At 43.0% G+C, this 15,942-nt stretch overlaps 1 protein-coding gene across 6 annotated transcripts in view; it reads right to left on the bottom strand.

Moving 5' to 3' along the window:
- phactr2 (phosphatase and actin regulator 2) overlaps positions 1-15,942 on the bottom strand; it is a 292,417-nt gene that overhangs the window by 71,379 nt on the left and 205,096 nt on the right. For 5 of the 6 annotated variants that reach the window (XM_039748237.1, XM_039748231.1, XM_039748235.1 and 2 more), the window contains exon 2: positions 2,456-2,623. In XM_039748237.1, coding sequence (XP_039604171.1) covers positions 2,456-2,623 — 168 coding nt within the window. Of the gene's footprint in view, positions 1-2,455; positions 2,624-15,942 lie in introns of those variants that run through there. The other variant, XM_039748236.1, reaches the window with a different exon arrangement.

Raw genomic sequence — 15,942 nt, 5'->3', positions numbered from 1 at the left:
TGACACTGCCACTATGTAACCAAACAGCTTCTATTCTTAACAGCAACAAAACAATAAAAAGATGCCACTATTGCGGGTCATGCTCACTACCCAAAGCCAAAAACAAGTCATTAATGTCAGTGCAGAAGGCTGTCAACCTGCACAAACAACTTTTGTCAATTCCTCTTGGTGGCTCTCAAAAACAGATATTTATATATGTGGGAGATATAAAGCCACATTCTCCTAATCTTTAACCAGGTAATTCTGCTTCTGCTTTCAACAAACCTAAGTTCCTGACCCGATTATTTACAGTATTTCTGACTGTTTTATCAGATGAGGCTGATCAGATCTAAACAGTTCAATAGCTAGATTATGATCATTTTTCACATGCACTGCGGCACCTTCATTTGCCTCATCCATGCTCTGTGTCTCTGGCAGCTTTGGTACTGACAAAAAGTCATCCTGTGGTACAGGTGTTAATGTCGAAAAGAGATTTGGGCATTCAATAGGTTTCTTATTTTTCCCAGAGAAAAGGTAGTATTAAGAAACACAAAAGTACCTAAGCTCATTCCCATTGCATATTTCTCCAGGTCTTAATGATTGACTAATGTTTTATTCTCTCACTTCATCTTTCTAGTGGCAGCTTCTTCTCACCTACTCTCGCCATTTGTTCTTTCATCTGACCTAGCTTTGTTATCTACCCCCTCCCCTATTTATTTGACAAGCTTTTTCATAAATAGTTGAACACTTAACGTAGTCTATACTGCTAAAAAGTTATGTCTTTAACCTTATTTCCTTTTCAGCATGGAAATAACCTTTAACCTTTTTTTCAGATCATGTACAGCATTTCTTAGAGTTTGTAATGTTCTCTAGCATCAGCAGGGGAGGGCAAAAACGAGCATCAGTTCTGAGTAAGCAGGATGAAATGGTATGAAAATGAGTGGCTTCAGCACCATGTGTGGGAAGGCTATAAAAAGGGTGAATCTGCCACAGTCACATGGTCACTATCCTAGTGTGGCAAAACATAGCAGTCCTTTTAAGAACAGCAACCTACCCCAAAAAAAAAAACCAACAATGGGTCATTGGGTCAATACTGGCTAGCACCTTGAGGCTACAATATTGTATATATATATTTTGTGAATTTCCCCTTGGGATCTATCTATCTATCTATTACTTTAAAGGAAGGAGCAAATAATTTGTTTTTATTACTTAGAACTCTGATATGGATATGACATTACAGTTCATAACCTCAAAGTACCCACCCCCAACAATGGGTGCTCAAAAATGGTGACAAAGAACATTTAAAATATTTCACAGGGGGATAACCTAAACTCAAAAGTTAAAAGCCGATGTAATTATCGACTTCCTGGGGTGGAAAATCAAATCCCTAAATCAACTGCAAATACAAAGCAAAAGGGCCAGGGAAAATTGGAAAACATTATGAGAAAAATATCCAACACATGTAACTGGAAGTTTGGTAATGAGTTCAAAACTTCACTATATAGTCAAAACTTCACTATATAGTTAAGAGTCTGATTCTATGATGTTTAAATGTCAAGAAAAGTAGATGTTAGCATGGTGTTTTTAACATGTGCTTGTCTGTGTAAACCTATGTATAATGATAACTTCAGAAAAAAAAAAAACTTTCTTTTTCACACAAACTCCAGGCCTATTATATCTGGGCCAGTACACATCTCCAAATCCCTTACAAATAGCCAGAAATGTGTCCACTGATAACTACTGGTAGAGATATTTAACTTAACTAGGAGATACGCAGTTTGCTCTGTTTAGTCGTGGGACCCAACTTACTGATTTTTCAAACTTTTATAAGAGTTGTTTTTGAGATACAAGATTTATTCAAAGACACATGCATGCACACACTGAGGGACACTCAAGCTCATGCGCATACACACATACACACAGAGCTGACAGCTTCTTGGTCTTGCTAGAATACATGCTTGATGATGAAGCAAACACACACACCTAAGATCTGTAAAGGCCAATGTGCACAGAGGCATAAGCCACTCCTATATCAGTCTACCTATGCAGTTCATTTACTTCATTTGACCCAATTTGTTCAGTTTCAAATTAAATAGTACTGAATTTGTCTCACCTGATTCAAATTCCTGTTCATTTAACTCTACGGTACTTGACTGTATTTCATTGTATAATTTTTGTAGAGGGCTTTCCTGTGGTATCACCAATTGTGTCTAATTTACATGGAAATACAGTATGAACCAGGCCATTTTTTTAAATTTTCTTAACAAGTTACTCTCTGTACTTTTTGCAATGACTTGTATTGATATTCTATCCTTAAAAAATTTGCACAGGTAAAGTTCCTAGTCACTAAAGTTAAACAGTCTACAGGACGAATAACACAAATGAGGTAATATCGGCTCTCAATTCTGTGGCATAGTTGCCTCATTCCAACCAGACAAAATGTTGACAGCAAGATCTATGACATTGATATTTGTACCTGCTGAGGTTTGCTGGAACTTCTCACTGGTTTTCTTTTTTCGCCACTTCCAAGGCTTAAAAATTTTACCTAATGAAGAAAGTTTGCCTTTCCTTTTGAGAGGTGGTGTTTGGGATCCTGGTAGAACCACATCAGTGTTTGCTAATGATGCTTTTTCTAAACCATCCACTGTAACAAACAGAAAAGAAAAAAAAATCAATATCATTTTAAAAGAAGAAAACAGTGAGTAAAACAATTGCCTAAAATAAGAATAGTGAATGCAAAAAATGTTATTTTTTTCCTTTTTTTTTTAAAAAAAAAAGCTGATTACCATATAGCACACAGTACCAAATTAACCATCACAGACATCTTTATATAGCATCCTAACAGTATGCACATTGATAATTTTATTACAGCTTGACAAAGCATTTCAAATAAATAGTAGTTTCATATTATACATTGCAACAGGAATTAAAAAATATCATCCATCTGTATATTCCTTATCTACCTCACTTTATGCAATATTTAGGTCACAGTCCCTATTGCAACTGCACCAGATGCAAGGCAAGAACCAACACTGAACAGGTCAATGAAGCATTATAGTTCACAGCCATGCACAACATCCATATTTAGTCCAGGCTAACTCAGAATGTTCAATTAACCCAACTGCACTTCTTTTAGATGGGGAAGGATTTAGGAAGCTGCTTGAACAAAATTGGAGAACATGCAAACTCTCAGCAATGACCAGGCCAGGATTGAAACACAGCATTTTAAAAGCACTTGTGAGGCAGGAGTGAGCTGTGATTTCTGAGAAGAATATAAACTGAATAAAGTCTGAAGGAAAATGAGTACATTTTTGATGATTTTACCTAAATTTAAAACTCAAAACAAATTATTATTGCATGTTCAGTTTCTAAATCAGATTTAATAGTGCACAGTATACTGGAAAAACAAGACACCAGTAGAAATTTGTCAGTTGGTTGGGTGGTTGTTGAATTCTGTTTTGTTTCTTTCTCTTTAAAACTTAGATTTTTTTCTTTTTATTTTTGTTTTCCTAGTTTTATTTAGTTATTTGTTGTATAAGATCACCTTGATTGTAAGCAATGTTAATATCTTAAATAAAATTAATAAAAACTTGTCAATTGGGAGGTATCTACCATTTTTACTGCAGTTTAGGACATCGAGAAGTATATGACTTTCCGCATTACAAAAGCTGACAACTTTTTCCATTAAGTGTGTTGCATCTTTATTGTAAACATAAAAAAAAAAATATTAAAAACTAAATAAAAAAAATAATCTAATCCAATGTTTAAAAATTTCATATTAACAAATTTTAAAGTGTTTCCCTACAAAATGAAGGTTATATTGTACTATACTGTAATCTGTGTACATACAGTATATGACAAAGTCAGACAAAGTACATATTTCAGCTAAGTTCTGCTATCTCAAAAGATATACTAAAGGGTTTGAATGGGGGCACTGGGAGTATAATGAGGTTAAAGAAAACAAAAATGAAACTAAATAGGGAAAAAAGGAATCAGTTGACAATACACACAATGCAAAACCAAAATTCAAAGTCTTATTTCAAGCATGGCATGCGCCACCGTGCCACCCCATTGCATGACAGTTGCAGTCAAAATATAGAACCTTTTCATTGAATAAATTTTGCAAACAACTTAAACTATAATTTTGAAAACATATTTTCAACCATCCAAAGAGGCATTTAGACGTAGTAAAATATCCAGAGGTGCTTGTCAAAAATTGTACAAGTATTGTCCTGAACATGTCTTAGAAAAGGAATAAACAGTAAATATGTTTTGTAAACCAACTACACTTTCAGTTAATGTTAACAATCTCTGTCCACTGACACGTTAGCTATCTGGATTGCAATGCATTAGTTATCTCGATCCACCGCTTGCTCTTTTTGTCGTAGGCAGTACCTCTAGCAAACATGTCTACAAGTGACATCTGACTCGAGCCATAGTATTCCAAATACCATAACAGCTTTAGCGTTGTTACTCTCACTTCTTTTTCTTCTTTTAGCTGCTCCCGTTAAGGGTTGCCACAACGAATCATCTTTTTCCATATTACTCTCACTGCACCACTCGGAGTATTTATATCACTATATCTGAGTGGGGAATCAAAGATCTACAGAAGCTGAGAAAGAGAATCATCGGTATACAGCATCAAGCATACGCTGCCTCAGCCACGGCAAAATGCTTCAGAACCTTTCCTGTACGGACCTTGCGGTTCAGAAACAGTTTCATCCCCAGAGCTTTAAACACAGACAATCAGTCCATCAAGTGATCCTTGTAGAACTGCTTGTACTTATAGTACAATCACCTGACTGTAAACTTGCACTACAGTTATAATATTGCACAACCTGCACCACTTCATGAAGCACGTATTTACATATGATGACGATATTACTTTTAAGATGAAATGCAGCAAAATATGTTGATTATATTATACAGATAAAACTTTTACTTCATTTAAAAAATCATGTATTGTTAATAATGAAACATGTGAGGACACGATGCCGCAGTGCTAGCTAGTTCACGGACTGATCCTGCCTCGCGCTGTATTCTTGCTGGCCTGGCGTGACACTGGAAGGATAGATGGATAGAGTAATTAAACACGTACTACGAGGATATTTCAATGTTCCTTAAAAATTGTGAAGAATCGTCGTTCTAAGCTTGCAGATGGCTTAACGTCTATTACAGAGTTGATAGTGAGGCGATTGAGTATTTGGAGAAAGAAAAGTAAGGACAGGAATTGGAGGTTAGTACATTTGAAAGAGACAGTACTGCTGCAATAAATTACTTTATCGAAGGTCGCACATGGTGCAGCAAGCATCTTGTATGAGACATGAACAATCACTGCGTAAACTAGTAAATTAAATGATTTTAAGATGAAGTTTATGATGTTCTACTTTAATGACAAAATAAACTACATGATTAAAGTGGAAATTTTGAGTTTAAAGATGACATTTCGTGCTTTTTTTCTCCACTGTGTGCCTATTTTTTTTTTCTTTTTACCGTAATAAGCTTTCATATGACACTCAGACGGTGGGCTATGACTCGCCTTTTCAAGGTGACTTTGATATCTGACTTCTTTTTTATTTCGGGCACTGTGCGACTTTGTGAACTTGAGTTTGAGTTTCTCCAACACTCTGTCACTCGATCAACTTCCTTTTGTTGATCATGCTACAGTTTAAACCAACAAATAGTAGTGTTTTTCCTTGCCTCCACTTGGTATTCGCTGAAATTCTTCTATTTTCCCCTGTGCTTTTCCCATTGTCTTTTCACAGAAGGCTGAGCTTAAGGGCTATTTATATTAATTTGCATATTCAAAGAGCCCTAATTCTCAGAGGAATTGGGGCAGGACAGCAGGCACGTGCGTCACTTTTCATGGCAATCGGGATTTATGTAGCGGAATAACGTGGAAGTTTGCGTACGCACAGATTCCTGCATCTAGATTTTTCTGTGCATACGTACATTCCCGCTTTTGTGCTTACGCCATGTTATAATGTGAGTTTTATGCACGGCGTTATACATAAAGCCCCTGGTGAAGACATATGGTTGCTGAAAATATGGGTATTTAAATTTTTGGATAATATCACCGCGTGAGAGTGTGAAACTCTTTAGCATGCCCCTAACTATAACTAATAACCAATCATGTGTGTTCTGCATACTCCAAAGTATAACACTGAAACTTTTCTTTTTATCTGTCACCTGACTACCACATGTTCATATTCTTTGGTGCTTGGAGTTAAAACCCTGTTTTAAAAATATGTCATGGTTCAGAGGAGTGATGGAGTAAACGGCCTATCAGAATTCTGCTGGGCATTTTGTGACACTGGAATTAGCACTATGCTATACTGTTATGATAAGGTTCTAAAGACAGGAGTGGAGAACTGTTCAGTTATCTGCTGTGTTTAAATACTTACAAGTGATATGCAATGTGCTGGAGACTATTAGACCTGTATTTGTGTGTTTATGAAGCAGTCCTGATCCTTTTCAAAACAACTATAGTTGCCAATTTAACCATTTTTCTGATCATGATAATGCTATTTATCACCAGAGAGCCTTGATCTAATACAAATACAATTGAACAAAAAACATTTGCTAAGAAGTCAGTAAAGTATACTGAAAAGTATAGATTTTTTGACTTTAGCCAAAGTTAGATACATTTCAGTTTCAATAGCTAGCATTGGTTATAAGACAAATTTAAAGTTCATGCTACCTATTAGAAAATAGGAAAATGACACAGATGACATTATGATGTTGCAATGTATTTCTTTTGCTATTACCATCATTCACCCTCTCCAATAAAAGACAGAGGGAAGATTTTTTTTTTAATTGTACAAGTCGAGCTGGAAATAAACTGGAATCTTGTGGTACGCCCAAAACTTGAAACTGTAAATGCACATAAACATACTAAGGAAGAACAACTAACATCACAAATGCTTGGTCTAAAAAATTCCACAGCATGTGATTACAGCTAGGGAATCCATTCCCGGACAGGTTTATCCATTCCTGGGAATTTGGGAATCCCGGGCTTCCGGGGATGACACAGGCATTTCACATGTGAACGGTTTTAGAATGAACGACACTTATTTTTAATAAAACTACTGCAATATGTTGACACCAATAAGACTAACCTTATCTACAATCATGCTGTCATACAAGTACATGTATCTAGTTCAGGGGTGCCCAATGCGTCGATGTTGCATTAAAAAAAAAACATTTTTTAAATGTTAGTCTATCATATATCCTCCCTATGGCATTTGCCACTTGATTGACATACAGGGCAGCCAGTCTGAGATCTCCTTTCTTCTAAGACGCTGGTCATCCCGCAAGCATGATCAAACGCGCGAGCTACTGCAAAACTCAGGCTGTGATCTAGTTGGCCTTCCAATTTATATAGACTAAAGAAGGGATTTAAAAAAAAAATGTTTGGGGAGGGTATGGGCTTTATGTGGAATTAGAAGAGGATTTTTTTTCTCTCACAATGTCACAATCAAAGTGCATTTTTCTGATCTGTCAATCTATCACTGCTATTCCAAAGAAGGAAAATGTGGAAAGGCACTTTCGAACTGTTCATAAAAACTACGAAACTGACTTCGTTCCGAAAAACGACCTGAGAAAGAGAAAACAAAGGGAAATAAAATCGCAGTTAATTGGACAGCCGTCATTTTTCACTCGGCTGAATTCAAAAGCTCCTTGACTGCATTATTTGGCTCTGCTTATTTATCAGAGTCAGCCTTTTCCCACATGAAGATTATTAAATCCAAATACAGTAGTGACCATAAATGTATTGAATTGTTTTTGTGCCATAAAGGTTATTTAGTTATGCAAGGTACGACAACATATATTTTATTAAGTGTGTGTGTGTGAGATTATAGTTTTTCACACCACTGTATATATATTTGCCCCCTTCCTGATTTCTTATTCTTTTGCATGTTTGTCACACAAAATGTTTCTGATCATCAAACACATTTAACCATTAGTCAAATATAACACAAGTAAACACAAAATACAGTTTTTAAATGATGTGTTTTATTATTTAGGGAGAAAAAAAAATCCAAACCTACATGGCCCTGTGTGAAAAAGTAATTGCCCCTGAACCTAATAACTGGTTGGGCCACCCTTAGCAGCAATAACTGCAATCAAGCGTTTACGATAACTTGCAATGAGTCTTTTACAGCGCTCTGGAGGAATTTTGGCCCACTCATCTTTGCAGAATTGTTGTAATTCAGCTTTATTTGAGGGTTGTCTAGTATGAACCGCCTTTTTAAGGTCATGCCATAGCGTCTCAATTGGATTCAGGTCAGGACTTTGACTAGGCCACTCCAAAGTCTTCATTTTGTTTTTCTTCAGCTATTCAGAGGTGGATTTGCTGGTATGTTTTGGGTCATTGTCCTGTTGCAGCACCCAAGATCGCTTCAGCTTGAGTTGACGAACAGATGGCCTGACATTCTCCTTCAGGATTTTTTGTTAGACAGTAGAATTCATGGTTCCATCTATCACAGCAAGCCTTCCAGGTCCTGAAGCAGCAAAACAACCCCAGACCATCACACTACCACCACCATATTTTACTGTTGGTATGATGTTCTTTTTCTGAAATGCTGTGTTCCTTTTACGCCAGATGTAACGGGACATTTGCCTTCCAAAAGTTCAACTTTTGTCTCATCAGTCCACAAGGTATTTTCCCAAAAGTCTTGGCAATCATGGAGATGTTTCTTAGCGAAATTGAGACGAGCCCTAATGTTCTTTTTGCTTAACAGTGGTTTGCGTCTTGGAAATCTGCCATGCAGGCTGTTTTTGCCCAGTCTCTTTCTTATGGTGGAGTTGTGAACACTGACCTTAATTGAGGCAAGTGAGGCCTGCAGTTCTTTAGACGTTGTCCTGGGGTCTTTTGTGACCTCTCGGATGAGTTGTCTCTGCGCTCTTGGGGTAATTTTGGTCGGCCGGCCACTTCTGGGAAGGTTCACCACTGTTCCATGTTTTTGCCATTTGTGGATAATGGCTCTTACTGTGGTTCGCTGGAGTCCCAAAGCTTTAGAAATGGCTTTATAACCTTTACCAGACTGATAGATCTCAATTACTTCTGTTCTCATTTGTTCCTGAATTTCTTTGGAAATTCAAGGGGGCAATTACTTTTTCAAACAGGGCCATGTAGGTTTGGATTTTTTTTCTCCCTAAATAATAAAAACCATCATTTAAAAACTGCATTTTGTGTTTACTTGTGTTATAATTAAAGGAACACTTTTTAATCAGAGTATAGCATAAAGTCAATGAAACTTATGGGATATTAATCTGGTCAGTTAAGTAGCAGAGGGGGTTGTTAATCAGTTTCAGCTGCTGTGGTGTTAATGAAATTAACAACAGATGCACTAGAGGGGCAACAATGAGATGACCCCCAAAACAGGAATGGTTTAACAGGTGGAGGCCACTGACATTTTTCCTCCTCATCTTTTCTGACTGTTTCTTCACTAGTTTTGCATTTGGCTACAGTCAGTGTCACTACTGGTAGCATGAGGCAATACCTGGACCCTACAGAGGTTGCACAGGTAGTCCAACTTCTCCAGGATGGCACATCAATACGTGTCATTGCCAGAAGGTTTGCTGTGTCTCCCTGCACAGTCTCAAGGGCATGGAGGAGATTCTAGGAGACAAGCAGTTACTCTAGGAGAGCTGGAGAGGGCCATAGAAGGTCCATAACCCATCAGCAGGACCAGTATCTGCTCCTTTGGGCAAGGAGGAACAGGATGAGCACTGCCAGAGCCCTACAAAATGACCTCCAGCAGGCCACTGGTGTGAATGTCTCTGACCAAACAACCAGAAAGACTTCATGAGGGTGACCCAAGGGCCCCATGTCCTCTAATGGGCCCTGAGCTCACTGCCCAGCAGCATGCAGCTCGATTGGCATTCGCCATAGAATACCAGAATTGGCAGATGCACCACTGGTGCCCTGTGCTTTTTACAGATGAGAACAGGTTCACCCTGAGCACGTTACAGAAGTGAAAGGGTCTGGAGAAACCATGGAGAACATTATGCTGCCTGTAACATCATTCAGCATGAGCAGTTTGGTGGTGGGTTAATGATTGTCTGGGGAGGCATATCCATGGAGGGTCACACAGACCGCTACAGGCTTGACAAAGGCACCTTGGCTGCCATTAGGTATCAGGATGAAATCCTTAGACCCATTGTCAGACCCTATGCTGGTACAGTGGCTCCTGGTGCACGACAATTCCTGGCCTCATGTGGTGAGAGTATGCATGCAGTTCCTGGAGGATGAAGGAATTGATACCATTGACTGGCCACCACACTTTCCTGACCTAAATCCAATAGAACACCTCTGGGACATTATGTTTTGGTCCATCCAATGCCACCAGGTTGCACCTCAGACTGTCCAGGAGCTCAGTGATGCCCTGGTCCAGATCTGGGAGGAGATCCCCCACAACACCATCTGTCATCTCATTAGAAGCATGCACCGATGTTGTCAGGCATGTATACAAGAACACAGGGGCCATACAAAGTGCTGCGTACAATTTTCAGTTGCTGCAATTAAATTTTGGCAAAATGGACTAGCCTGCCACATAATGTTTTCACTCTGATTTTTGGGGCGTCTTTGAATTCAGGGCTCTGTCGGTTGATCATTTTCATTTCCATCAAACGATGTGGCATCCTTTGGTTCCTAACACATTACCCAGTCTATATCAGTATAGATATCCAGGAGGATTTCTTTTTCCCATTGAGATCTGATGTGTTTTCAAAGTGTTCCTTTAATTTTTTGAGCAGTTTATATACATACATATATATATATATATATATATATATATATATATATATATATATATATGTCACACGCGCATGGGAGGCAGCTAAAGGGCTTGAGTGAAGGCAGTTCGAGGCATGCCGGGGTGTGGCAGAGTGCACTGACTCTTTTCTCTTTGCCTGTAGACCATCCCCGGGGGATTTCACCTGGATCTCCTGACATCACTTCCGGGACTGAGCCAATGGAACTCGGCCACACCAGCTCCAGTCCCTCTGATGTCACCTCCGCTCTGAGCCAATGGTGGAAGACCACGTGCCAGATCCATACGACCTCACTTCCTGTCTCCCCTTTAAAACCTGCCCCTTTTCCTTTGTTTCCTCAGTCTTGTTTTGGACTCGGTTGTATGCACTTCAGTGCTCTGTATTTCTAAAAAACGACTTTGCAGCCAGGATACCACAATATACGGGTGGCTGCCCCAACTCTTTATCTGTCCATGTCTCGTTCTTGTGACAGTGGCGTAGTCGGCAGGATGGAGAAGTCCCAGAGAGAAGGGGACAGGACCTGCAATATACCCAGGTGGGAGCGCATGGGCCGAGTCTTCAGGCGGGAGGGTGCCCGTGGTCCGGCGTGACCCGGTGCGGGCTCCGCTCCCAGCACTCATAACTAGGCCATCTGGAGAGGCCAGGGAGTGTGCGGGTGGGGCTCACAGAATTGGGCTGCCCTGGAGGGGAGGCAAAGGGACTCAGTATGCTCTCTGGGGAGAGTGCCTGCCTCCCTCGAAACCAAAGCCCCATTTACCACCTAGGGGTGCCCCAGACTGGCAGGTGAATAAAATAAAAATGGAGGTTGGACCCTGAGCGGCCACCAACAAACAAGCCTGGTCCTTATGGGCAATGGTAGGGCATTGGCTACGCCATTTGAAAACACGCCCTACCAAATAATAGAGCAGGTAGCTTGCTATCTGCTCCTGGAAGCGCTTCCCGTGGCTTCACCCAGCCGGTTTGGGGCAGCAGTTTAAGAACATGTCTGAGCTCATAGAGCTTATGGAGACGCAGAGGGCGGCCTCACACTCTGGGGAGCAGAACCGCCCTCATGTCAAACCAGCCGGGTATGTTCCAAGACCTAGCCCCTCCCTGTACAATCCGGAGCTCAGATGGGCGTCCGGCAGCGCTGGCGCGCAAACCGCTTGGGGCAAGGAGGAATGCAGGTGGAGGGCGAGGAGGGTTGGTGTGCTCTGCTAATCCGCTGGCGGTCCCACATACTGGCGTGGTGATCGCCAACGGACACAAGACCACAGGTTTGTTCGACCGCAGCAACATTTCCATTGTTGCCCGCCGCTTTGTGCAACCGCAACAGTGGCTAAAATTTAAGACCGGTATAACCTGTGTCCACGGAGACATCCGCTGGTACAGGTCCGCCGCTGTGTCATCAGTTACGGAGGGTCAGTTCAGAACTCACCGTAGCGTCCTACCTGATCCTCCACACCCGGTGATACTAGGGCGGACTGGTCTAAAATCAAAAGCGGTGAGACACATACCACTCCGGGGTTAATTTGGGCCTCGTTATGGACGGAGATAACCCGTCTCAAGCTGCCTCCACGCCGTGTAATCAGCCGGCAGAGAGAGACGGCGTCGCCCTGACTGACGTGGCAACTCCGGCCGTCGCTGGCTAACACGCCATCCACCAACGCGCGGCGGAGCGGGAAGAAACCACGCCCATTGAGGTCGGCGCTGACCCTCTCTCCGTGTTGCGGTTCCAATTTAAAGAAACGCCGGCTTCTTTTAGAAGGGAGCAATGGAATGATGACTCCCTGAAGTTTGTAAAAAATGCAGTGGTCCTTGTCAATGGCCAGCGCACTAATCAGTCGATGCCACAGGGCCCCTACTTTGTGCTAGATAATGACCTCCTTTACCGTGTAGCAATGCATGACGGGCAGGAGACGAGGCTGCTGCTGTGCCGCGTACCTTCCGGCGGCAGGTCTGCGAGCTAGCACACGCCCACCTCCTAGGTGGCCACCTGGGCACCGAAAAAACTCTGGAGCGGATCAAGCTCCGTTTCTACTGGCCAGGAATTAATGAGGAGGTTCGCCGCTTTGCGCTTCCTGCCCGGAGTGTCAACTGCGACAAATTCCTAGGAGGGACCGTGCTCCTCTCGTTCCTATTCCACTGATTGACGTTCCCTTCCACAGAATCGGGGTCGACCTGGTGGGACCCTGGAGCCCTCAGCCCGAGGACACAAGTACATTTTAGTCCTCGTGGATTACGCTACACGATACCCGAAGCTGTTCCGTTGCGCCAGCTACCTCTAAAGCCATCGCACGGGAATTACTAGGGTATTCGCGTGGGGATCCCCAAAGAAGTCTTGACAGACCAGGGGACCCCTTCACCTCGGAAACGCTCAAGGAGACTGCCAGATTACTGAAAATAAAGCATTTAAAGACCTCGTGTATCATCCTCAAACCGACGGATTAGTAGAGAGGTTTAATCAAACTCTCAAGCAAATGCTGCGTAAGGTGGTCAGCGAGGATGGAAGGAACTGGGATCAGCTCCTCCCCCTCGTCCTTTTGCCTATCGGAAGTCCCACAAGCCTCCACGGGTTCTCCCCTTTGAACTACTGTACGGGCGACAACCTCGGGCATATTAGATATTTTGAAAGAAGGCTGGGAAGAAGAGGCTCTTCCCTCCACAAACATACTGGAGTATATCGCGCAGTTACGCGATAGATTTGGAAAGATTCGGCCTGTCCTTAAAAGTCACATGGAGGAGGCTCAAGCAGCACAGGCCCGGTACTACAACCGCGCACGTCTCTTCGGGAGTTCCGCCCGGAGATCGGGTCATGGTCCTAGTGCCTACCTCCCACTCTAAATTGCTTGCCCACTGGCAGGGCCCCTACGAAGTTAAGGAGAGGAAGGGACTGGTCGACTATTTGGTGAGTCAACCCAATGCGCCGGCCAAAGGAGCGGGTTTATCATGTGAACCTGCTGAAACCGTGGAAGGACAGGGACCCCGATCCCTCCTCCGCCAGCCCCGCCACTCTTCGCTCACACACACGACCTTAACTTCGGCACGGACTTAAGTCCCAGACAGCGGCAGGAGCTGGAAACAGTTATCCGGACCGTTCGGGAGGTAGTCAGTGAGAACCCCGGAAGGACCTCTCTGATTGAGCACAACATCGTGACAGAGCCCGGGGTTGTTGTCCGAGAACGCCGTGATCGCCTTCCCGAGGCAAAAAAGGCTGAAGTGGAGCTTGAGATCAAGCGCATGCTGGAGCTAGGTGTGATTGAGGAAAGTTATAGTCCCTGGTCCAGCCCCATTGTGCTCGCCGGTAAGCCTGACGGGAGTTGGAGGTTCTGCAATGACTTCTGTCGGCTTAACCAGGTCTCCCAATTTGATGCTTATCCAATGCCACGCTTGGATGACCTCCTCGAGAGGCTTGGACAGGCTCAATACCTGACCACACTTGACATGACGAAAGGGTACTGGCAGGTTCCTTTAACGGACTCCGAAGGTAAAACGCGTTTAGTACCCCTAGCGGACACTGGCAGTATCGTGTCCTTCCATTTGGGTTACACGGGGCTCCAGCAACCTTTCAGCGCCTGGTGGACAAAGTGCTTCGGCCTCATAACTCATACAGTGCTGCCTACCTGGATGACGTGGTCATCTATTCCAGCACATGGAAGGAACACCTACAGCATGTCCAAGCGGTATTACGGACACTTGGTGAGGCCGGGCTCCGGATTAATCCCAGAAATGCTTCTTTGGATTAAGCGAGGCCAAATATTTAGGCTACCTGGTGGGTCGGGGTACCGTAAGGCCACAGTGCTCCAAAATTGATGCCATTCTGAAATGGCCCCGTCCGCGAACCAAGCGGCAGGTCCAAGCCTTTCGGTTAGCGGGTACTACCGCCGGTTTGTACCTCGTTTTGGAGAGAGCGGCGCCTTGACTGATTTAACAAAGAAGAGGGCCCCAACATTGTGGTATGGACTGAAAAACAGGCGCTGCATTTGGTGACTTAAAGCAGGCCCTTACGCCCACACCTGTTTTGATGGCACCTAACTTTTCTTTGCCTTTCATCCTCCAGACGGACGCTTCGGACACAGGCCTGGGCGCCGTGCTGAGCCAAAGCGTCGATGGTGTGGAGCACCCCATCATGTTCCTGAGCCGGAAACTGTTGGACCGGGAGACCAGGTATGCTGCGGTGGAGAGGGAGGCTCTGGCGATTAAATGGGCGATTACTCAGCTGAGGTACTACCTGTTGGGCGGAATTCACCCTTGTCACGGACCATGCACCCCTACAGTGGATGGCCCTCCACAAGGAGTCGAATCCGCGGGTCACCCGGTGGTTTCTTGACCTGCAGCCGCACAAGTTTTCGCCGTTCATCGCCGGGCGCTCTCACGCCAACGCTGATGCCTTTCTCGGGTTCACGACCTCTCGGTTAGGTCGCCCGACCCGTCGGTCTGGGCTAAGGGGGCCTTGTCACACACGCGCATGGGAGGCAGCTAAAGGGCTTGAGTGAAGGCAGTTCGAGGCATGCCGGGGTGTGGCAGAGTGCACTGACTCTTTTCTCCTTGCCTGTAGACCATCCCGGGGATTTCACCTGGATCTCCTGACATCACTTCGGGACTGAGCCAATGGAACTCGGCCACACCAGCTCCAGTCCCTCTGATGTCACCTCCGGCTACGAGCCAATGGTGGAAGACCACGTGCCAGATCCATACGACCTCACTTCCTGTCTCCCCTTTAAAACCTGCCCCTTTCCTTTGTTTCCTCAGTCTTGTTTTGGACTCGGTTGTATGCACTTCAGTGCTCTGTATTTCTAAGAAAACCGACTTTGCAGCCAGGATACCACAATATACGGGTGGCTGCCCCAACTCTTTATCTGTCCATGTCTCGTTCTTGTGACAATATATATATATATATATATATATATATACATATACATATATATATACATACATACATATATATATATACATATATATATATATATATATATGACGGCAACACTCATCACTCACAACAGTGACAAAACAATTACATTTTCATCATGTTACGTTATTTTCAAAATGTTTCCTTTTCTGTTTCATTACTTCTTTAACACACTACTTCTCTGCTGCGAAGCACGGGTATTTTGCTAGTATATAAATATATACTTTAATTATAGGAGTATAACAAAATATAAAACGTGCTGTAAAGTCTAATGTCTGCTGGAAGTAAAACTGCTG

This window comes from Polypterus senegalus, chromosome 3 (assembly GCF_016835505.1).
Source record: "Polypterus senegalus isolate Bchr_013 chromosome 3, ASM1683550v1, whole genome shotgun sequence".
Classification (NCBI taxonomy): Eukaryota; Metazoa; Chordata; class Cladistia; order Polypteriformes; family Polypteridae; genus Polypterus; species Polypterus senegalus.
This window is presented reverse-complemented; position numbering and strand designations above follow the sequence as displayed.